The sequence below is a fragment of the Panulirus ornatus genome, chromosome 38, assembly GCF_036320965.1.
Source record: "Panulirus ornatus isolate Po-2019 chromosome 38, ASM3632096v1, whole genome shotgun sequence".
NCBI lineage: Eukaryota > Metazoa > Arthropoda > Malacostraca > Decapoda > Palinuridae > Panulirus > Panulirus ornatus.
Window position 1 is genome coordinate 8,769,408 of NC_092261.1, and position 17,704 is coordinate 8,787,111.

At 36.7% G+C, this 17,704-nt stretch overlaps 2 protein-coding genes across 6 annotated transcripts in view; one reads left to right on the top strand and one right to left on the bottom strand.

The window, feature by feature from the left end:
- CycC (cyclin C) lies at positions 1-17,699 on the top strand. 3 transcript variants are annotated; one of them, XR_011715423.1, is made up of 7 exons: positions 1-264; positions 1,089-1,195; positions 4,162-4,368; positions 6,046-6,169; positions 7,141-7,268; positions 8,877-9,173; positions 16,566-17,699. XR_011715423.1 is itself a non-coding variant. In XM_071684628.1 (6 exons), exons 1-6 carry the CDS (start codon positions 233-235, stop codon positions 9,080-9,082), a joined length of 804 nt encoding a protein of 267 aa, XP_071540729.1. In that variant the 5' UTR covers positions 2-232; the 3' UTR covers positions 9,083-11,591. The 3 variants fall into 3 exon arrangements, 1 of the variants encoding a protein (XP_071540729.1); XR_011715424.1 differs by lacking the exon at positions 16,566-17,699 and adding an exon at positions 9,587-11,591; XM_071684628.1 differs by lacking the exon at positions 16,566-17,699 and having other exon boundaries at positions 2-264; positions 8,877-11,591.
- The window catches only part of LOC139760885 (hepatocyte nuclear factor 4-gamma-like), a 23,418-nt gene continuing 19,163 nt past the window's right edge, over positions 13,450-17,704 (bottom strand). For all 3 annotated transcript variants that reach the window (XM_071684623.1, XM_071684624.1, XM_071684625.1), the window contains exons 9-10: positions 14,964-15,200; positions 13,450-14,283 (exon numbers count right to left, since the gene is read on the bottom strand). In XM_071684623.1, the coding sequence (XP_071540724.1) occupies positions 13,925-14,283; positions 14,964-15,200 (596 nt within the window). In that variant the 3' untranslated portion in view covers positions 13,450-13,924. The remainder of the gene's footprint in view (positions 14,284-14,963; positions 15,201-17,704) is intronic.

Genomic DNA, 17,704 nt, shown 5'->3' on the forward strand with positions numbered 1-17,704 from the left:
AAAAAAAGACGAGAGGGGAGGATTTCCAGCTCCCCTCTGATTATTTCAAGGCGATCTCTCGCTTGCCGTTGTGTATTCGCTGAAAAGTTTATTCGCTGACATCTGTTTGTGTCTGCGGTCGCTGGACGTGATCCTTGACAACTTGAGCCTCTGGCTTCGGGTAGACAACAACAACCGCCAAAAACTGTTTAAGAGATACTAAACGTTTATAATTACTGTAAATTTCAATGCAATGGCAGGCAATTTCTGGCAAAGTGCCCACTAGTAAGTGTTCCGTATGTCAATGGTTATTCATGAGCCATGGAAGTAGTTGAATGCGTATAACAGTTTTAAATGACTGGGGAATATTTATATTTGTAATGAAGTCAAAAGTTATATGAAATATATGTAATGTAGTACTCATAAAATATATGTATCGTATAACTTCAAGTATCTGTTGCAGGGAGGCTAGAGGTTCGTTGATTTTTAACATTGCGAAAATTATATTCAACCTGTGCATTTTAGACTTTATTTCACTGCAGTAACCCTTATTATATTATTTTTTTTTTTTGTATATTTAAGTATAAAAGAAAGGCAGTTATAACCAGAGAAACGTCACCCAAACCAAACATAACCTAAGTATGGCTAATGCAGCTTAATATTGTGATAGCTGCTGGTGGAACAGAGTTCTGCAAAATAATAAATTCATTTTTATGATTTATATTTTCATTGCTGTGCCCCTAAAGTATTATGGGAATATCCTCCATTTTCCTTTCAGCAATAAATATGTTACTATTTTCATATTTATTGATGTTCAAAGTCATATCAAAGGTTTGCTGCAGTTCATAGGATAAGTAATGACCAGCATGTAAGTGGAACTGCATTTTTCTTAGGTCATATGATGTCTTTAGGTCTGGTATTCGTCTTGGAAGCTCACTCCTGTACTCTCTTCAGGGATTTTTATTTGAACTTTACTGTGGTTTTGAATGAACTTTACTGTGATTTTGAATATTTGAGTTGAAAAAAAAATAATTCCCCATGATATGTAAGTGATTAGTGTTTGATATATTACTCAGTGACTTGATATGTTATACATCATTATACTGCAGCCAGCAGTGGCTCCTGGACAGCCAGGACCTGATTCAGGAACGTCGCGCAGATCTGGAGGTACTTGCTGAGGACGAGTATCACAAGGTCATGATTTTCTTCTGCAATTGTAAGACTCTTTATTCATTGTACACATAATGATATTGCTATGAAGTATAGGAATCTCTTGCACACATTTAGAAGATGTGTGAATCTGGTGTTTTCTGAAAAGAATATGTGTGAGAAATACTCAGAGAAATAGAGGGATTTGTACGTGGCATTTATCAGTCAAGATTTGTGAAAGAATTCTTTGGAGACTCTGACCATTTTGCAGTTCTTGTTAGGGTTAAGGACCAGGGAGAAGTGGAGGTATGGTGTAAGGAGTGAAGAGGTAAAAGTGTTGACAAGTTAGAAAGTAAAATCAGAAAGAGTGTAAGGTGGAATATGAAAGAAGGGTGACTGAAAGTTGAGATGAAAGTGCAATAATTGTAAGGATGCAGACATGTGTGAATGTGTTTAAGATGTTTAGAGACTGTTAATCGTTGTAGGATTAGTATTTAGATACAAGGTCGTGAGATATAAGTATAAAAGGAAAGTGCATGGTGGACGAATGAAATTAGAAATGCTGTATAAAAGTAGAAAAAAGCATATGGTAGATTGCTTGAAAGAAATGTACCAATGGGAGTTCAACAAAGGAAGAACAAATATAAAATGTGTAAGCAGAATGTTAAGAATGACAGAGGAAATCAACGAAAGAAGAGATAAATATATTGGAAGAAAGTTGAGTGAAAAGTTAAGGGAAAATAAGAAATTGTACTGGAAGGAGATGAAAAAGGAAAGGGGGGATGTGAGGGTGGAAATATTAATGTGAGAAGTGAGGAAGGGGAGTTGTGGAATCAAAAGGAGGCAGTGAAAGGAAGTCGGAGAGATATTTTGAAGAACTGGTGAATATGGAAGAAGGTGAGGTAGCAGAGATATTACATCATGGGTATGGAAGATGGAAGGAAAAAGATACAATAGCAGGGCTTGTTGCAAGAAGAGAAGTGGAAAGGCTGATGATGAGGTTGAAGGCAGGAAAGGCACCTGGGATGGATAGGATTACAGCTGAAATGTTGAGATATGGAAGAGAAAGTGTGATAAAGTGGATGTATTTGATATCTAATTTAGCATGGATGATTGGGTGAAAGCTGTTATTATTACTTAATTTAATGGAAATGGCTGAGGATGTATGTAACAGTTGTAGGGGAATAGGTCTCAAGTTATCCCTGGGGATAGGGGAGAAAGAATACTGCCCTCATATTCCCTGCATGTCGTAGAAAGTGACTAAGAGGGTCAGGCATGGGTGGCTAGAAATCCTCCCATCTTTTATTACCTTCCTGAAGAAGGAACAGAGCAAGGAATCAAGTGAGAAATTTTCCTTTAAGGCTCTGTCATCTGTTCTCACTACCTTGCTCACAAGGAAGGCTCTGTCATCAGTTCTTGATGTTACCTTGATCACAAGCGAGATGGCGAACATGCAAGAGTGTTGATTGGTAGGGTGATGGAAGTGACTGAATACAAACTGAGTGAAGAGCAGAGAGGTTTTAGAAAAGGTAGTGGATGTGTGAACCAGATTTTCATGGTGAATATTACTGTGAAAAAGTATCTAGCAAAAGGTAAGAAACTGTATGAAGCTTTTATGGATCTGTACAAAGCATATGACAAAGGAATGCTTTTTGGGAAATGTTTAGGATATATTGGGTAGGGAGACAACTGCTGCATGGTATGAAAGCCTTCTGTACTGTAGCATATGCATGCGTAAGAGTGGATGGCAAGTTTAGCAAAAGTTTCGATATACGTATGGGTGTGCGGCAGGGGTGTGTGATATCACTATGGCCTTTCAACATATATGTGGATGGAGTGATAAGAGAGATGAAAGCAAAAGTAGGGAAAGGGGGGAGCAGAGATGAAGTGGCTAGTTACATGCCTGTTTGTAGATGATTCTGTGTTGTTTGCTGAGAGTGAAGGAGTTGCAGGTTGTCAGAGTGTTTATGATGAGTGTAAGCATAGGCAATTTAAATGAAAGGGAGTAAAAGTAAAGCAGTGGTGTTAGAAAGGAAACAGAATGAAAGTACAAATTTTGCAAAACCCTGTAGAGTGAAAGAAGAAAATGTGGTAAACTGTGTTATAGATATGGAGAGAAAGAATGACTGGAAGAGGTGAAGAAATTTAAGTATTTAGGAGCTATCCTGGGTAAGATTGGTGATTCCAAGGAAAGGTAAGGGAGAGAGCAGTACAGGGTAGAAGAGTCATTGGTCCCTTTATAGAATAATAAAGGGTAGAGGTGTAAGTCTGGAAATGAAGAAAGGATTAAGGGACGATATAGTCTTCCTGACCCGGACCCATACAACCAAAATATAGATGGGAAATGAGTCACAGAGCTCAAGAATCCAGGCTGTGGAAATAATTTGTTTGAGAGGAGCATGTGATATGACTAGATGGAATGAAAAAAGAAATGAGGGGGTTAATGAGAGATATGGTATGGCAGGGAGTGCCAAAGGAATGAATTGTGGGGTGGTAGAGAGAATGAAAGGTAATATTTTGAGGTGATTTGGGCATGTGGAAAGGATGCAAAGTGCGGAGTTAACAAGGAAATGTATAGTTGTATGATTAAAGGGGTTGTTGTGAAAGGAAGACCATCTGTAACATGGAGAAATAGAGTGGAAGAGTACTAGAGTTAGAGAAATGGTGGAGGAATGCATGGAATGTGAGTGTGCGAGGGATTCATGTAAAGACAGGTATAAGTGGGGACTTTTATAGCATGGTGACCCCTTTGATAGGAGTTCCCTCAGGAATGGGCATCAAAGATATAGATAGATAGACATATTTATCCTTTTATAAGGCAGTTCAGGTAGGAAGGTGATAATGAGCTACTGAGAAAAGGGGCAAGAAAAACAAAAAACATATGATAGAAGTAAACATATAATCGAAGTTACCTGTAAAAACCATCAGTTTGAGGAATGACATATCGTATGATTTTTTTTTCTAGCTTCTATTGGGGTGATTTTCATGAAAAGCATAGGATTTAAACCTTTGACTTGCATCCATTTTTTTCAGTTATTCAGCAGCTTGGTGAAACTCTGAAATTGCGACAACAAGTTATTGCAACAGCCACAACGTTCCTTAAGAGGTTCTATGCAAGGAATTCTCTCAAGTGTATTGATCCTCTTCTCCTTGCCCCCACAAGTGTCTTCCTTTCATCCAAGGTTGAGGAGTTTGGAGTTATCTCCAACAGTCGATTGATTTCAACTTGTCAGACTGTGGGTAAGAAATACAGCACAAAGTCTTCATGTTTTTAAAATTCCAACTTTGAAACAAAAACAATGAACTATGATGTCTTTACAGTCTTATATCTTTGATTTTAATTTCATTACATTTATAATGGTGGATCATTCAATGTGTCATCGGTACTGTTAGTTACCAAGTTATGCATGACTGACATACGAACACCCATATGCACAAACACAAAGAAGAAATTTGTAGTTTCCCAATCCAACATATGAATTATCACTTATACATAGGTACCAAGGAACTACTTTGTTTGGTGGGATGCCTCAGCTGGATGCCCCATTGTATGTTGCCTTTTTGTGAAGACTGATCCCTTTATCGACTGGCTTTTCTTTTTATGTATGAATAAAGAATGAATAGGGGATAGGGGATAAAGAATATTTTTCTCGTACTCCCTGTGTGTTGTAGAAGGCAACTAAATGGAGTGGGAGAGGGGGGAACAGAGAAGGGGGCTGAGTGAGGATTTTCCCTCTCGAGGCTCAGTCATCTGTTCTTGACGCTACTTCACTAATGTGGGAAATAGCGAATATGAAATGTCTGGGGTAAGCCATGGAAAGGTCTATGGGGCCTGGATGTGGATAGGAAGCTGTGGTTTCATTGTATTACATATGATAGCTAGAGACTGAGTATGAACGATTGTGGCCTGTTTTGTCTGTTTTCTTGGCTCTACCTTGCTGAAGCAGGGGATAGCAATGCTGTTTCCTGTTGGGCAGGGTAGTGCCAGGAATGGATGAAGGCAAATATTTATTATATGTGTTGAATGAACATTTTTTCATGTCTGGTAAACAGAAATGTGATATGTTAGGAATTGTTGTAAGAGAACTGTCTGTGTACTTTTTAGCTTTTGTGAATAAGCTCATACATAATGGTCAAGAGTGGGAATTGTGTATTTGTGTTGTGGCATGTTGAATTTATGTCTTATTAGCTGCTCCTCTCTACTTAAGGTAAAGAGAAGTCTAGTGAAGATGAAGATGCAGTAAAGATAAGGATGTAGTGAAGACAAGGATATTGTGAAGATTGTCACTGACCTGACTTTTATGGAAGGAATGACGATGAATGTAAAGTGAAATTAAGTATTATGATTATGAGGATATTGTGAAGTTCAGAGAATGCCATTTACCTATATGGATAGAGTGAAGAGAGACGCTAAATGGAGGTATAATGAAGGATGTAGTGAAGATTAGGGTGTGATGATATTGGCTTTTTACCTGACACCCTAGTTCTCGGGTGTCCATCATGAGGCCTGCCTAACTCTGGGGAATGGCCCACTTGAGATATGTAGAAAAAAGATATTTACCAAATGAGCTAATACACATGGACTAGTAGGCTAAACAAGCCTTAACCTAACCACAACTAAAGTTTATACTTGTTGATTGCTTTTGTATTACTTCTCAGAAATTCATATTTGAATTGCTAACAGGCTGTTGTTACCATTGTTATCAATGAAAAATTTATATGGCCCATTCTCATGATCATGACACCCTCAGTTACAAAGCTAAGACAACCCTGCCCAAAATGATCAAAGGCAGGTACTAGATTGACTGAAGAAGCTAGCAATTTTAAGAGACACATTTAGTCTGTTCATAGTAACTGATAGGAAGATTACTCTTCATTTTACTTAAGACTAAGTGCAATTATCATTCTGTTTTTCAGTGAAGAACAAGTTTTCATATGCATACTCCTCAGAATTCCCATACAGAACTAATCACATACTGGAATGTGAATTTTATTTACTAGAAAGTATGGACTGCTGCCTTATTGTCTATCAACCATACAGGTAAGATAATATAGAATACTTTCTGTGTAAAATGAATTATCATCCCACTCCAGATTTATATATGTATCATATACTATAGTTTTGTGTTTTTATGTTTACTTTGATGTGTAAGGCAGACTGAGAACTGAGAAACAAAATAATATTAACGAGGGCATTGCGTGTATTAGGGTAATTAATGAGGGCATTGCGTGTATTAGGGTAATTAACGAGGGCATTGCGTGTATTAGGGTAATTAACGAGGGCATTGCGTGTATTAGGGTAATTTTCACATAACAATTTGGAAGGCTTATTTGTTACTATACTCTGTTTAAGATGTTTTTGGTAAACACTATGAAAATGCATATTTTTATTGAAGTATGGATGAAAGAATATGCATTAAGTCTAAAGAGTTTTGGTTAATCGTGTAAACGATAAAATGATGTACTATTATATTTTGATCAGTGATGAATGTCTCTGTCGATGAGTGGCTGAGAAATGCTAAGCATGTATAGTTTAGTACTGTGGTGAATGAAGTTGAAATATAATGGAAGCAAATTTGGGATATGGTTTAGAAGTTAACTTGTATCAGCTCTGATATTGACTATCATCCCACTGACACCAGAAGTGCACATCATATCTCATTCAGGGCTTGCTTTATTTCAACCTGTTACTGGCACATTGTGACCTTAGTCACACTTTTTTTTAGATCATGTTGGCAAATGCTGCATCTTAGCATCAGTTTCTGATGTGGTTTGATATACCTTAATATCAGAGACTGCCACCATCTGACTTAACTATATATCAAAGAGACTGCCACCACAATTGCCCCCAGGCTGCTGAACACTCTGAAAATGACTCATATTTTATGGTTAACAAATCATGTTTTAAGAAGACTAGAAAACTAGTAGCTATATGTAACAAATTATTCAATAAACCATTTTTTTCTTAGGACCACCTTACTGTAGTTTTTTCTGATACTGATTATTTTTCAGACCCTTGGTGCAATACATGCAAGATCTTGGTGGGGAAGGTGAGGTGTTACAGCTGGCTTGGCGAATTGTTAATGATTCTTTGCGGACTGATGTTTGTCTCCTATTTCCTCCATATGAAATTGCTCTTTGTAAGTTGGAAGTTTTAAGATTTCTTTGATAGAGTTGGAATCTGTTTAGTATGCCATTTTAAAGATAACATGTCTGGAAGTGTGTGTTATTCATTGCTGTACATTGTTTTGCTCATACAGAACTTTCAGAGTATTTCAGTTAGATACTTTACAATAAATTTAGTAAAATTTTCTCAAATGTCATTTATAAGTACTTACATGTATTACAGTTGTATGTAAGTACTTGCATAAATTACAATTAAATAGTATTTAAGCCTGCATTACTTTCCAAAGTCCTTATGAAGGTTATGATATATTTCTACCATAAGTTGTGTGCCTGTGTCTCTGATGTTCATATAGTTCCAAAATTCACACATTGATTGGTTTTGAGGATTACTATTTATTGAAAATAGACGTACAGTGTCAGCATTCACAGTTTCTTCATTTCACCTTTTCCATTTATTATTGACCACTCCATTATTGTAAAAGTACTTCTTAACATCCTTTCTACCAAATCTCTTGTTATGGCCTCTTTTTGCTCTATCTGGTTGTGCTTGTGTGAAACTTGTTAACTTTGTGAACCTATGATTTTGAGTTTTGCAGTTTGTCTAAAGAATGTATTTAAACTTACAATCTCAAAGATATTTGTAGAACAAAAATACTTCAAAAGTGTCCACTACTTTCATTCTGATAATGCGTATAAGTTTTGCAGATATTTCAGCCCAATTCACTAAAAACTGTGGGAGTAAGGTCTGGTTGTCCGTGCATATTTATCATGTAATTTACCTTCACGGAAAATTTATTGATTTTTATTGTGTTTTATCGTATATGATAAATATTTCTTTGATATCATCAGTTTGATTTATTGATTTTTTCATAATAGACCAGTTATAAAAGTTTGTAATGTAAAATTACGAGCCACTCCATTTACATGCAGTGTTGTCAAGGTCAGGCAGGTGCTAGCAACATTACCTCTAACTTTCCTAGAGACACCTTTTCTCCTGCCTCAGTTTGATCGGCTTTCATTGCTGAAAAGTTGGTGTCCATAAAATCACTCCACTCAGTCCGAAGACAGATCATCGTTGTCAAGCAATTCAGAATCATCTTCAGCCTTATCCTCTAAATATAGCTAAAAGCTGCTTAGATCCCTTCCTAGAAGACTCGCTAGAATATGCTTGAAGATGACTGAATGCAGGGACAATTTTTGTGCACTGCCACCTTGACAACCACCCAAGTTTATCATGTGGTTTGGAAACGAGGTGCAAAACTTACTGCATTGCTTAGCTTGCTTGAATATTAACGTAGAGGAGTACTAGTGCATGGCTCTTTGACAAAGAGTTTCATGCGTTGCTCAGAGACACTGCAAACTGTTACAGCACCCATAATTAAGAAGCAGGTTTTAGGATGGAGATTAGTTGACATTGATTGCTTCTTTGAGGCACAACAAAGACAACTTTGATTGTGTAATGCTCACTGCTACATTTTTATGATGAATTACCTATGAATAGGTTTAAGAAGGCTAATTGCAAAGCATTTGGAGGTTATGTTTTTGCTGCTTTGGTGAAATTGACTATTGTATATAATGGAGATACTTTTTCAAACTGCATATTAAATGCAACTTATTTGCAGCTTGCATCCACATGGCCTGTGTGGTTCATCAAAAGGATTGTAAGCAGTGGTTTGCTGAATTAAACACAGACTTAGATCGTATCATGGAGATCACCCGGTACATCTTGAACCTATATGAGCTTTGGAAATCTTATGATGAACGAAAGGAAATTCAAGGACTGTTGCAGAAGATGCCTAAACCCAATACACAGTCAGTTCCTCGGTGATTAGAACCAAATGTATATGGTGCTTGTGATGACAGTATGTCTGTAGACGCAGGGCATACAACTCAAGACTTTCATATTCCAGAAGAGGAAGGTAGTTAAAGTTTGAAATTTTTCCTTCAACAATTCTTAGTAATGCCAGTTACATTTTCATTTTAGTGTTTTCCAAAGTAACTCGAATGATCTAAAGAAATAGTTTCTTTTACATCCTCAGAGAATTATGAATTTTGTATTGACATCAGTGGTTCCTTTACACTGAAAATTTTTCCCTTTTTACATTAATTACTGTTGTATACATTATTAGTTTTCTTACATTATTTTATAATCTCTTGCACATCAGAGCTGGTTAGTATTCTCAGGTTTCTGAAGATTTATCAGTTGTGTATGTGACATTTGCTAAAGAATTCTTCAGATAGGATTGGGTATCATTTAAGTAAAAATGTTGCTGCCTGTATCCTGTTTAACAAAAGAAAGCATGTTTAACATGAATAATTTTGTCCTTGATAGGTATACTATAAGGAGGAAATGAAAAATGAAAATTTAGAAAAAAAGAAATAGAGCTATAGTAAAGCTGTGAACAGCTTTGAGATGATGAAAAATTGTCATATAAGACTGAAATGGAGTCAAAAAATGTGAAGTAGATAAGGAAGTGGAGCTCCAGAGTTTCTAATGAAAACAATTGCAGTAGGTGAGAAGAGCAGTATTTTATTTCTTTCATAGTAGTACTTTCTTGGATAACTGAGTAGTTATATTAAAGCATCCAGTATTGATAATTATAAGTATTATTTTGATTTTATCTTTTGCTATGACTGTGATTGTCATATGATATTTTGGTATAGAATGGTAACCAAGCTGATTTAGGGCCAAGTTAAGATGGGTTTGAGGTATCTCAAAAGAGTATTAATAAGAATTAGATATTACCAGACTCTGCCTACAAGTGGTTACACTGCAGGTAAGAAGTTGCCTTTGTTTTGGCTATTTCACTGTCATTGGAAGGAAAGGAATATGATCTCAAAGAAGACTTACTTCAAAGGAGTCCATCATATCCCTGATCCTGAATGGAGTGCAGCCTTGTACTTGCAGGAGCCACATAAAAGGGATCTTAAGGTTATTGTTACTTATTATTATTGTAACCCTAAGACTTCTCCATGGGGTCCTGCAGTTTCAAGGCTTCTCTGTGATCATTAGCATGGTCATGAACTCCCTTGGAGTGAGAAGTTCTTTAACATGTTTGTACTTTGATGACACAAATTTGCTTAAAGTGAATTTTCACTTGTAGCATAACCACAAGCAGGCAGAGTCCAGTAATACTGGATCCTGGGGATTACGTGATAATAAAAAGTCCCTTATTTATATACTGAGCACTCTTATGTTGCAGAAGTCATTTTTTGGATTGAGGAGAAATGTGCTCAGAGTACGGGTACTTTGGCATAATCATGAAAGTAAATGAGAAAAATAGCCTTTCACTTTGTGTTTTTTTATTTGTTTTATCTTACATATCACAGTCTTCAGTATCAGCATATCTCTTTATATCTTCTGCACCATTTCTTGCTGTAGTTTAGTACTGTATGTGTGAACAAAACATTCACACACCTTAATCTTTGTATACCTCCACAGACTTCTTGAATGTCTGTTTATCTATTTAAATCCTCTGTACCTTTTTCATTTGTAAATTAGTAATGTATGTCATACAAAACATCCATACACCTTCATTTTCGTATACCTGTACAGACTTCTCCATAAGTGTTACTGGGCTCTGCCTGCAAGAGGTTACATTGTGAGTGAAAAGTCATCTTTGGTAAGGCTATATCATTAGAAATACTGTCTTGTCAGAGAACTTATCTCTCCAAAGGAGTCAGCATATCCCCGCTAAGAAGTACAGCCTTGGGCTGCAGGGACCTTTAGAAAGAGGTCCTGGGTAACACCTGAACTCTTTATAGAAATTGGTCCCGGGGAAATTATAAATGAATAGATAAAAGAAAAAATCCTCCTTGGAGACAATTGTTTTACATATGAACCTTTTCATCCTGTTCTTTTACTTTACTTTCATCGTTCCTTCATGTATATTCCTACTCATGTAACTGAAATTTTGCTTTTGAATCATTCATCTTACTTTTTCCCTATGTGCCCATGTTGTGTCAGTACTTTGTGTTTTACTTCGTTAAAATTTCCCTCATGAAAATACATATCTTTAGTAGAAGTTTCGTCACCCCTTTTTCGTAACTGTGTATATTTCAAAGTTATAATGAAGGAATTTTCATTAAAATCTAGATAAGTGACAAGTTAATTTTTTTATTGCAAGATATTTAGAGAAATATTCCTTTCCATGTCAAATAATGAATATCCTTATGTGTTGGAATGCAGTGCTTCCATGCTAAGCAGTCTTTTTTTTAAATCTACATAATATTTGAAATTTTTTTTTATTCAGAAAATAGATGCATTTTGTCAAATTCAGATTAACATTTAGATAAAGCTAAATAATTTTTATCAAAATTAAACGATATTTATCATACCCATGTGTGTTTTCTTTTCTACATTATATCTTTGTAAGAAGAGAGGAAAGTAAGAGTATAGGTTAAGAATTTTGGTGATTTCAGTCATGGTTATGGTTGTTCTGTACTTACTGAGTGAAGAGAGTCTTTTCAGTGTTATACATAAAAAGCAATGTATACATGCTGTAGCGGAATTATATGAGGAGTGTTATATCTATTTGCTACTGTATTAGGCATTTGTAAATGATCTTAAGCTTAGATTCAACTCAGTGCTGCCTATTACTTTTAGCTAAATAATGTGCACAGCCAATAACTTGTATCATATAGAGACTAATTCATTTAACCTGTTTCTCTTTGGTAAGGGTGGTACTTTCGGGACACTGAATTAGTTATTAGTTTATATGCCGTGTTTGTACCAACATTACTTACTTCATTCCATTTAGTCTTACCACATGCTCCTCTCATAATGCATTTCCTCAGCTTGGGTTCATGACCTTTGTACTCATCCAGTATCCATGTTTTGGCTGAATAGGTCAGGGTCAGAAGGACTATACTGTCCCTTAATTCTTTTTTCTTTTCTGTACTAACACCTCCACCCTATATTGTTCCATTAAGGGACTCTTCTTCCATATCACCAAACTTAGCGAAGATAGCTCCCAATTACTTAAATTTTGTCACTTCTTCCAATTTTTCTCCCCCTTATCTATATGTGTGAGTCATGTGAAAAATTATAGTCTTTTTTCATCTGTTCCTTACTGTACCTCACTAATGTGGGAAACGAAAATCAAGTATATTAAATTTCTACTTAGTTTTTAAAGATGAGTACTTTTTGCTTAAAAGGGTTTGATATTTAAAGGTGAGTACTTTTTGCTAGAAGGGTTTAATATTTAAAGGTGTTTTGTATGTACTGTGTTTCTTTTTTCTTGCTTGATCACCATATCCCATGTAAGCGAGCTACTGCATGGAAACATACACATTTATATGTGTACATATATGCACATACATGCACATATACGTACATACATGTACATATGCATATATATATACACATATACATATTCATACTTGTTCATCTTTATCCATTCCCGGCCCCACAGGAAGCAGCATTGCCACCCCCCCTGTATCAGCGAGATAGCACCAGCTAACAGAGGGAGAGAGGCCACATCTGATCATATTCATATACAAGTTGTCATGTATAATTTACCAAAACCACACCTCCCTATCCAGATCCAGGCCTCACTGACCTTTCCATGGTATACCCTGAGTGTTTCATATTCCCTGGTTCAGTCCACTGATGGTGCATTGACCCCAGTATACCACATCATTCCAATTAACGCTATCCTGTGTATGCTTTTCTCCCTCCTATATGTTCAGGCCAGAATCTTTTACACTCCATCCTTCCATCTCCAATTTGATCCCCTGGGTCTCCTTGTTCCCTCCACTTTTGACACATATATCCTCCTTGTCAACCTTTTCTCACTCATTCTCTATGTCTGAATAATTTCAACATAACCTTTTCTGCTCTCTCAACCACACTCTTTTTATTTCCAGACATCACTTTTACCCTTTCATTACTAACTTGATCAAAGTACCTCACACCTTGCTGTTCATCCTTGTCTGTTTGGGTTAACTTGCTAGTTTAGGTTATCATCATTCTTCCTGATGTGCTTATAAGGGTTATTGTCTTCATAACATACTTGTTAGGGTTATCTTGTCTTCATAATGTGCTTGAGCATTGCTGTAGGGCCTCCAACACAAAAGTATCATGTGTATGTAAAAACCTAAGTGTTAGGTGAATATTCTGCAATGACGTCATTGCTCTGAATGAAGGAAATGGCTCATTTCACAGAGTATAAATTGTTAGGAGAAAAGCTTACCTTTAGGAACCACTTTTAACTTTTATTTTACATTTTACATTTATAAGAACAACCATACAGTATAATATTTGTATTGAATATGATAAAGAAATAGAACATTTCGATAAGCAGACACATACAAACACCTTTGAATTGTGACAAGTTCATTACAGCTTATAAAGTTTTTGAAAATTATCCTAACAGAGCTTGTGAATGGAAAAGTATTTATACAATGTGAACACTTTTCCCTGTAGTCTGTTGCATTAGATTGCTTGTTAACAGTAATAAAACATTTAAGTGACATTGACAAACATTGCACAGATTATGTTAGTGTATTATTTGGAATACAAAGTTTCAAAACATTTTGTCCAAATACGTAGCATTTTTAACACTTGGTTACACTCTTTTAAATTCATCAGCTAAAATGAGCCTTTTCACAAAGGCAGTGGAGCTTAGAAAGCATGATTTTTTGTTTCTGATCGTAAGTATGCGGTACATCACAGATCATAATTTGAATCAGTAGATTCTTGTTTAAAAGTTCTTTCCATTCTGGCCTGTCCATGGTCCTTTGTTATTTCACGGGTAATGACCCCCAAGTGGCTATCACTTTCATCATTATTGCTATATGAGGACAGGCACAGAGGTCCATGGGAAGTAGGTACCTGTATGTTCCCTCCACCTGTGTTCATTCCCATTGCCATTCCACCACCTGCTGCTGTGGCAGCCCCAAGAGGTATTGGAAGACCAACACCACCAGGAGGAGGAGCTGGTACTCCTATGCCAATGCCTCCATCACCTCCACCATATCCACCTCCAGAACCACCAGACAATCCGTTTACACCATCTCCATTTGCCCCTGTGTGATACAGAAGTTGATTAGAAAGTCTGTTCTTTGTGTGATATGTAGGTGTTTCCTAGATAAGCCAGTGAGCAGATAGAAAAATGCATGTACCTTCTTTCTCCTTTGCTATACACCTTCAACCCTCCATGGCAGTCATCACACAAACCAGCAATCAGTCAGCTACAATTATGGACATCCTCTACTCTTCCAAGAAATTTATAATCTTTAAAAGTGGTGACATTGTTGTTCATGCTTACAAGTCGGGGACTACTACACCTTTTGGCCTAAATATTACACCATAGATATTTACAAAATTGTTAGGTGTAATTGTAAAATGTCTAAGGGGAAGAGATATCCATATAGATGACTAACATATGTAGGGAGACTCTCCTCAGGTCTTAGGTAGCCTAAAAGGGAATAGAGAAGTTTGACCTATTCAGTTAAAAATGTAATTCCTGCTATTTACCTCATAGATCAGTGAAATGGTTGGGTTTAGTTAAAGGAACATGAGGACAGATCTTGTCGTTTTCTCTTAAATTTTCAAGCTGAGTGTCAGGGAAGGGTAGATATTAATGACTGAAAAGCAGAATAACCTGGAAAGACTGACTTCAAGAAATTTAAGTACAGCTTTTTAGAAAAGTCATCACAAGACATTCAAAATTCAAAGACACTGAGACTGAAAAGGTTATACATACCACCCAGGAGCATTTCCTGTAGAAGATTGTCAATCCTGGCTACTCCAAAGAGTTTAGCAAATTGGATCTGTTCAATCATCTGCCAAGTTATTGACTGCAGTACTGGAAGTGTAAGTAGGATCTCCCCAAACCTGCCACGGGATTCATATTGTCGGTCATTAATGTAGTCTTCTAACATTAACTGAACTTGGTAACGCAAAGCTTTCACCCGTTCCACGTTACGAAGACCTCGAATAACTGAAATGTAAGCAGTGATAGCTTCATTCTTTTTCATAAATACTAAATTTTCTGTCTATATCTATATCAGTTTGTTTATTTTTTCTTCTTGTTGGAGGCTTCAGTCACGGACTAAAGTCCACATCAAAGCCAGGCCTTAACTGAAATATATAAAGGATTGTGAATGGAAAAGAGAAGAGACAAAGGAAAGTATTTAAAGATTTTTGGAGAAAGTGAAAAACCTGTATTTTGAAATGTGCCAGGTCATATAAGTGCTCGATGTTTTGGTTATCTTAGTTGTATCATGGGCATGAAGGGTCTTTGGATGTTTTGAAGCAGTGTTTATAGTGTTGTAGGGATTGATTATACCCACAGCATTGATGGGAAAGTGTGACGTGTTTGGAGGGTTTAGTTTCTAATGGGTGGACAAAAGGAAGGGTGGAGATTAAGGCTGAGTTGGGAGGACATTTGTTTAGTGCTTGTTGGGTTATTTCACTGTGCATGTATTTTGTCGTTGTTTTAATTGTTGGGATTGGGGGAATTTGTAAGTCAAATTTACTGAAGTGTGAGGAAGAGTTATGCTTTTTATTTCTACTGTGTGGCTGGTGGTTAGTTATGGAATATTCTGGGTGAGAGGGGTGTAGTGCTGTGGATATGATTGAGTGCCAGGGATGTTGAGATGGGATCGTATCAGATATATTAGTTTCACTGAGTAGGTTTTGACTATTTGTGGTTTCTAGGCTGCCAATGATTGTTATAAGTCCACAATTTTGTATAGTATGTAGCTTTATTATACTTGCTTTTAAGAGAAAGGAATACCAGGCAGGTGCTACATTTGTGTGGAATCAGGTACTTCCTAAGCCTTTGAGAGAAAGGAACAGTAGGTAGGTGCTACTGTTGTGTGGAATCAGGTACAGCCTAACCCGAACCCTACCCCCTGCTCTCCATATGTTAGACTGTTGGTATGAGAATGGGCAGTGCCGGAGTTTTACCGAAGGCAGCAAAGTTGTTATGACAGTTTACACACAGAAAGATTTTGAGTTATCAGACGGTTCATCATTTGATTGTTACTTTGTGTTTTGTGAAGTCAAGAACTGTCAGTTTACTGAAAGACAGTTTGTTTAGCCATAATTTAAGGCACTGGTATGATAAGAAGAGGGAGAATAGTTGTAAATGATGTAGTATGAATCACTTGTTATTTTTCAGCAGGCCTAATTTAGAGATAGTAATCATCTTTGAATACATGGTAAACTAGGGAAAAGTACATATCTGAAAATGGAAGCTATGTTTCTCACATAAGAAGAAAGAAATCGATTTATCTGCCACATGTATATCCAGATTACTACCTGTTTTAGCTTATGAAAATGGAGACTTTTTCCTTTTCAGGAGACTGGCTTGCATAGCACAGGAGCATATGACATGCCAGCTGCACCCTTGAGCATAATATAAGGCACTGGAACTGGCTAACAGTAAGTGAGATAGTGTTTTAAAGAATGTAGATTGTAAAGGATGATAGTGTGAGGAACAGTGAAATTCATGAGGGCTTTGGAAATGGAAATAAGCGACGAAAAAAGCTGTCCGTAAGAATGTTAGGTAGGAGCCTCTGCAAAATACTGCGCTAGACTTGCCCTCTGCACCCTGCAAGTGACCTGATAATGGTGAGGCTCTGAAGGATAAGAAGTGGCACTAGAGTTCACTAGTTATGGAGACTCTTTTGCTGTGGCCACCACAGTGAGGGAGTTTTAGAAAGGAACAGGCATCAGAGATATAGATAGATAGATGGATAGAAAAAATAGAAGATGAACGTTTTAGTGTAACTGTCATAAGGAGGGATGTGTAAGCTGTGTTAAAGGGAGGTATAGAGGGTTATGTGCATGGCATTGAGAGCAATCACATACCTTGAGGCAAACAATATTGCACCCCCATGAAAGAGGGATGATAATGTTTTCTGGGGCCCTATTTTTTTTTTCTAATTTTTTAAGAACTGACAAAAAAAGGAAAAGAAAATGAGATCCTAAATAAGGACAATAACATGCTCATAATGTCAAGTGCATGCAGTGTATTATGTAACGAAGACAAAGTGAGGACAAGGGTATTTGGGTTACTTTTGAAATAAAAATAAGTAGGGTTTGAGAAAAAAAGCTCAGGTCCCAACCCCTCAATTGACTTGGCAGTGACCTCTCCATCACCCACTTTCCATCAGGCTTGGTTTGGTGAGGGACATGTCATTATTTGTGCTTAAGGATAAGAGTTTTGTACTTGTTGCTTCTTAGAGGGGCTGCTTTGGCTCTAAATACCCTAGATAAACTGAATGTTTTTGTTTTGACTGATGATGTGTAAATGCAGCATGTATGGCAAATGGGTGAGAGCACATGGAAAATTATTTAAAAAATGGAGACATATATAGAAAGATGAACAAAGGAGTGGAAATAACAATAAAGCACTGGGTTTTCTTGGGAGACAGGGAGACATTATGATATACTTTATTTCCATGCATAAACTTGAAAGAAATTGTCTTTGGCTTA

Coding starts and splice junctions, on each gene's coding strand:
- CycC (XM_071684628.1), top strand. CDS start 233: ATGGCAGGCAATTTCTGGCAAAGTGCCCACTA. Junction 6,170..7,140: donor ATTGTCTATCAACCATACAG/GTAAGATAATAT, acceptor ATTATTTTTCAG/ACCCTTGGTGCAATACATGC. Junction 7,269..8,876: donor TCCATATGAAATTGCTCTTT/GTAAGTTGGAAG, acceptor ACTTATTTGCAG/CTTGCATCCACATGGCCTGT.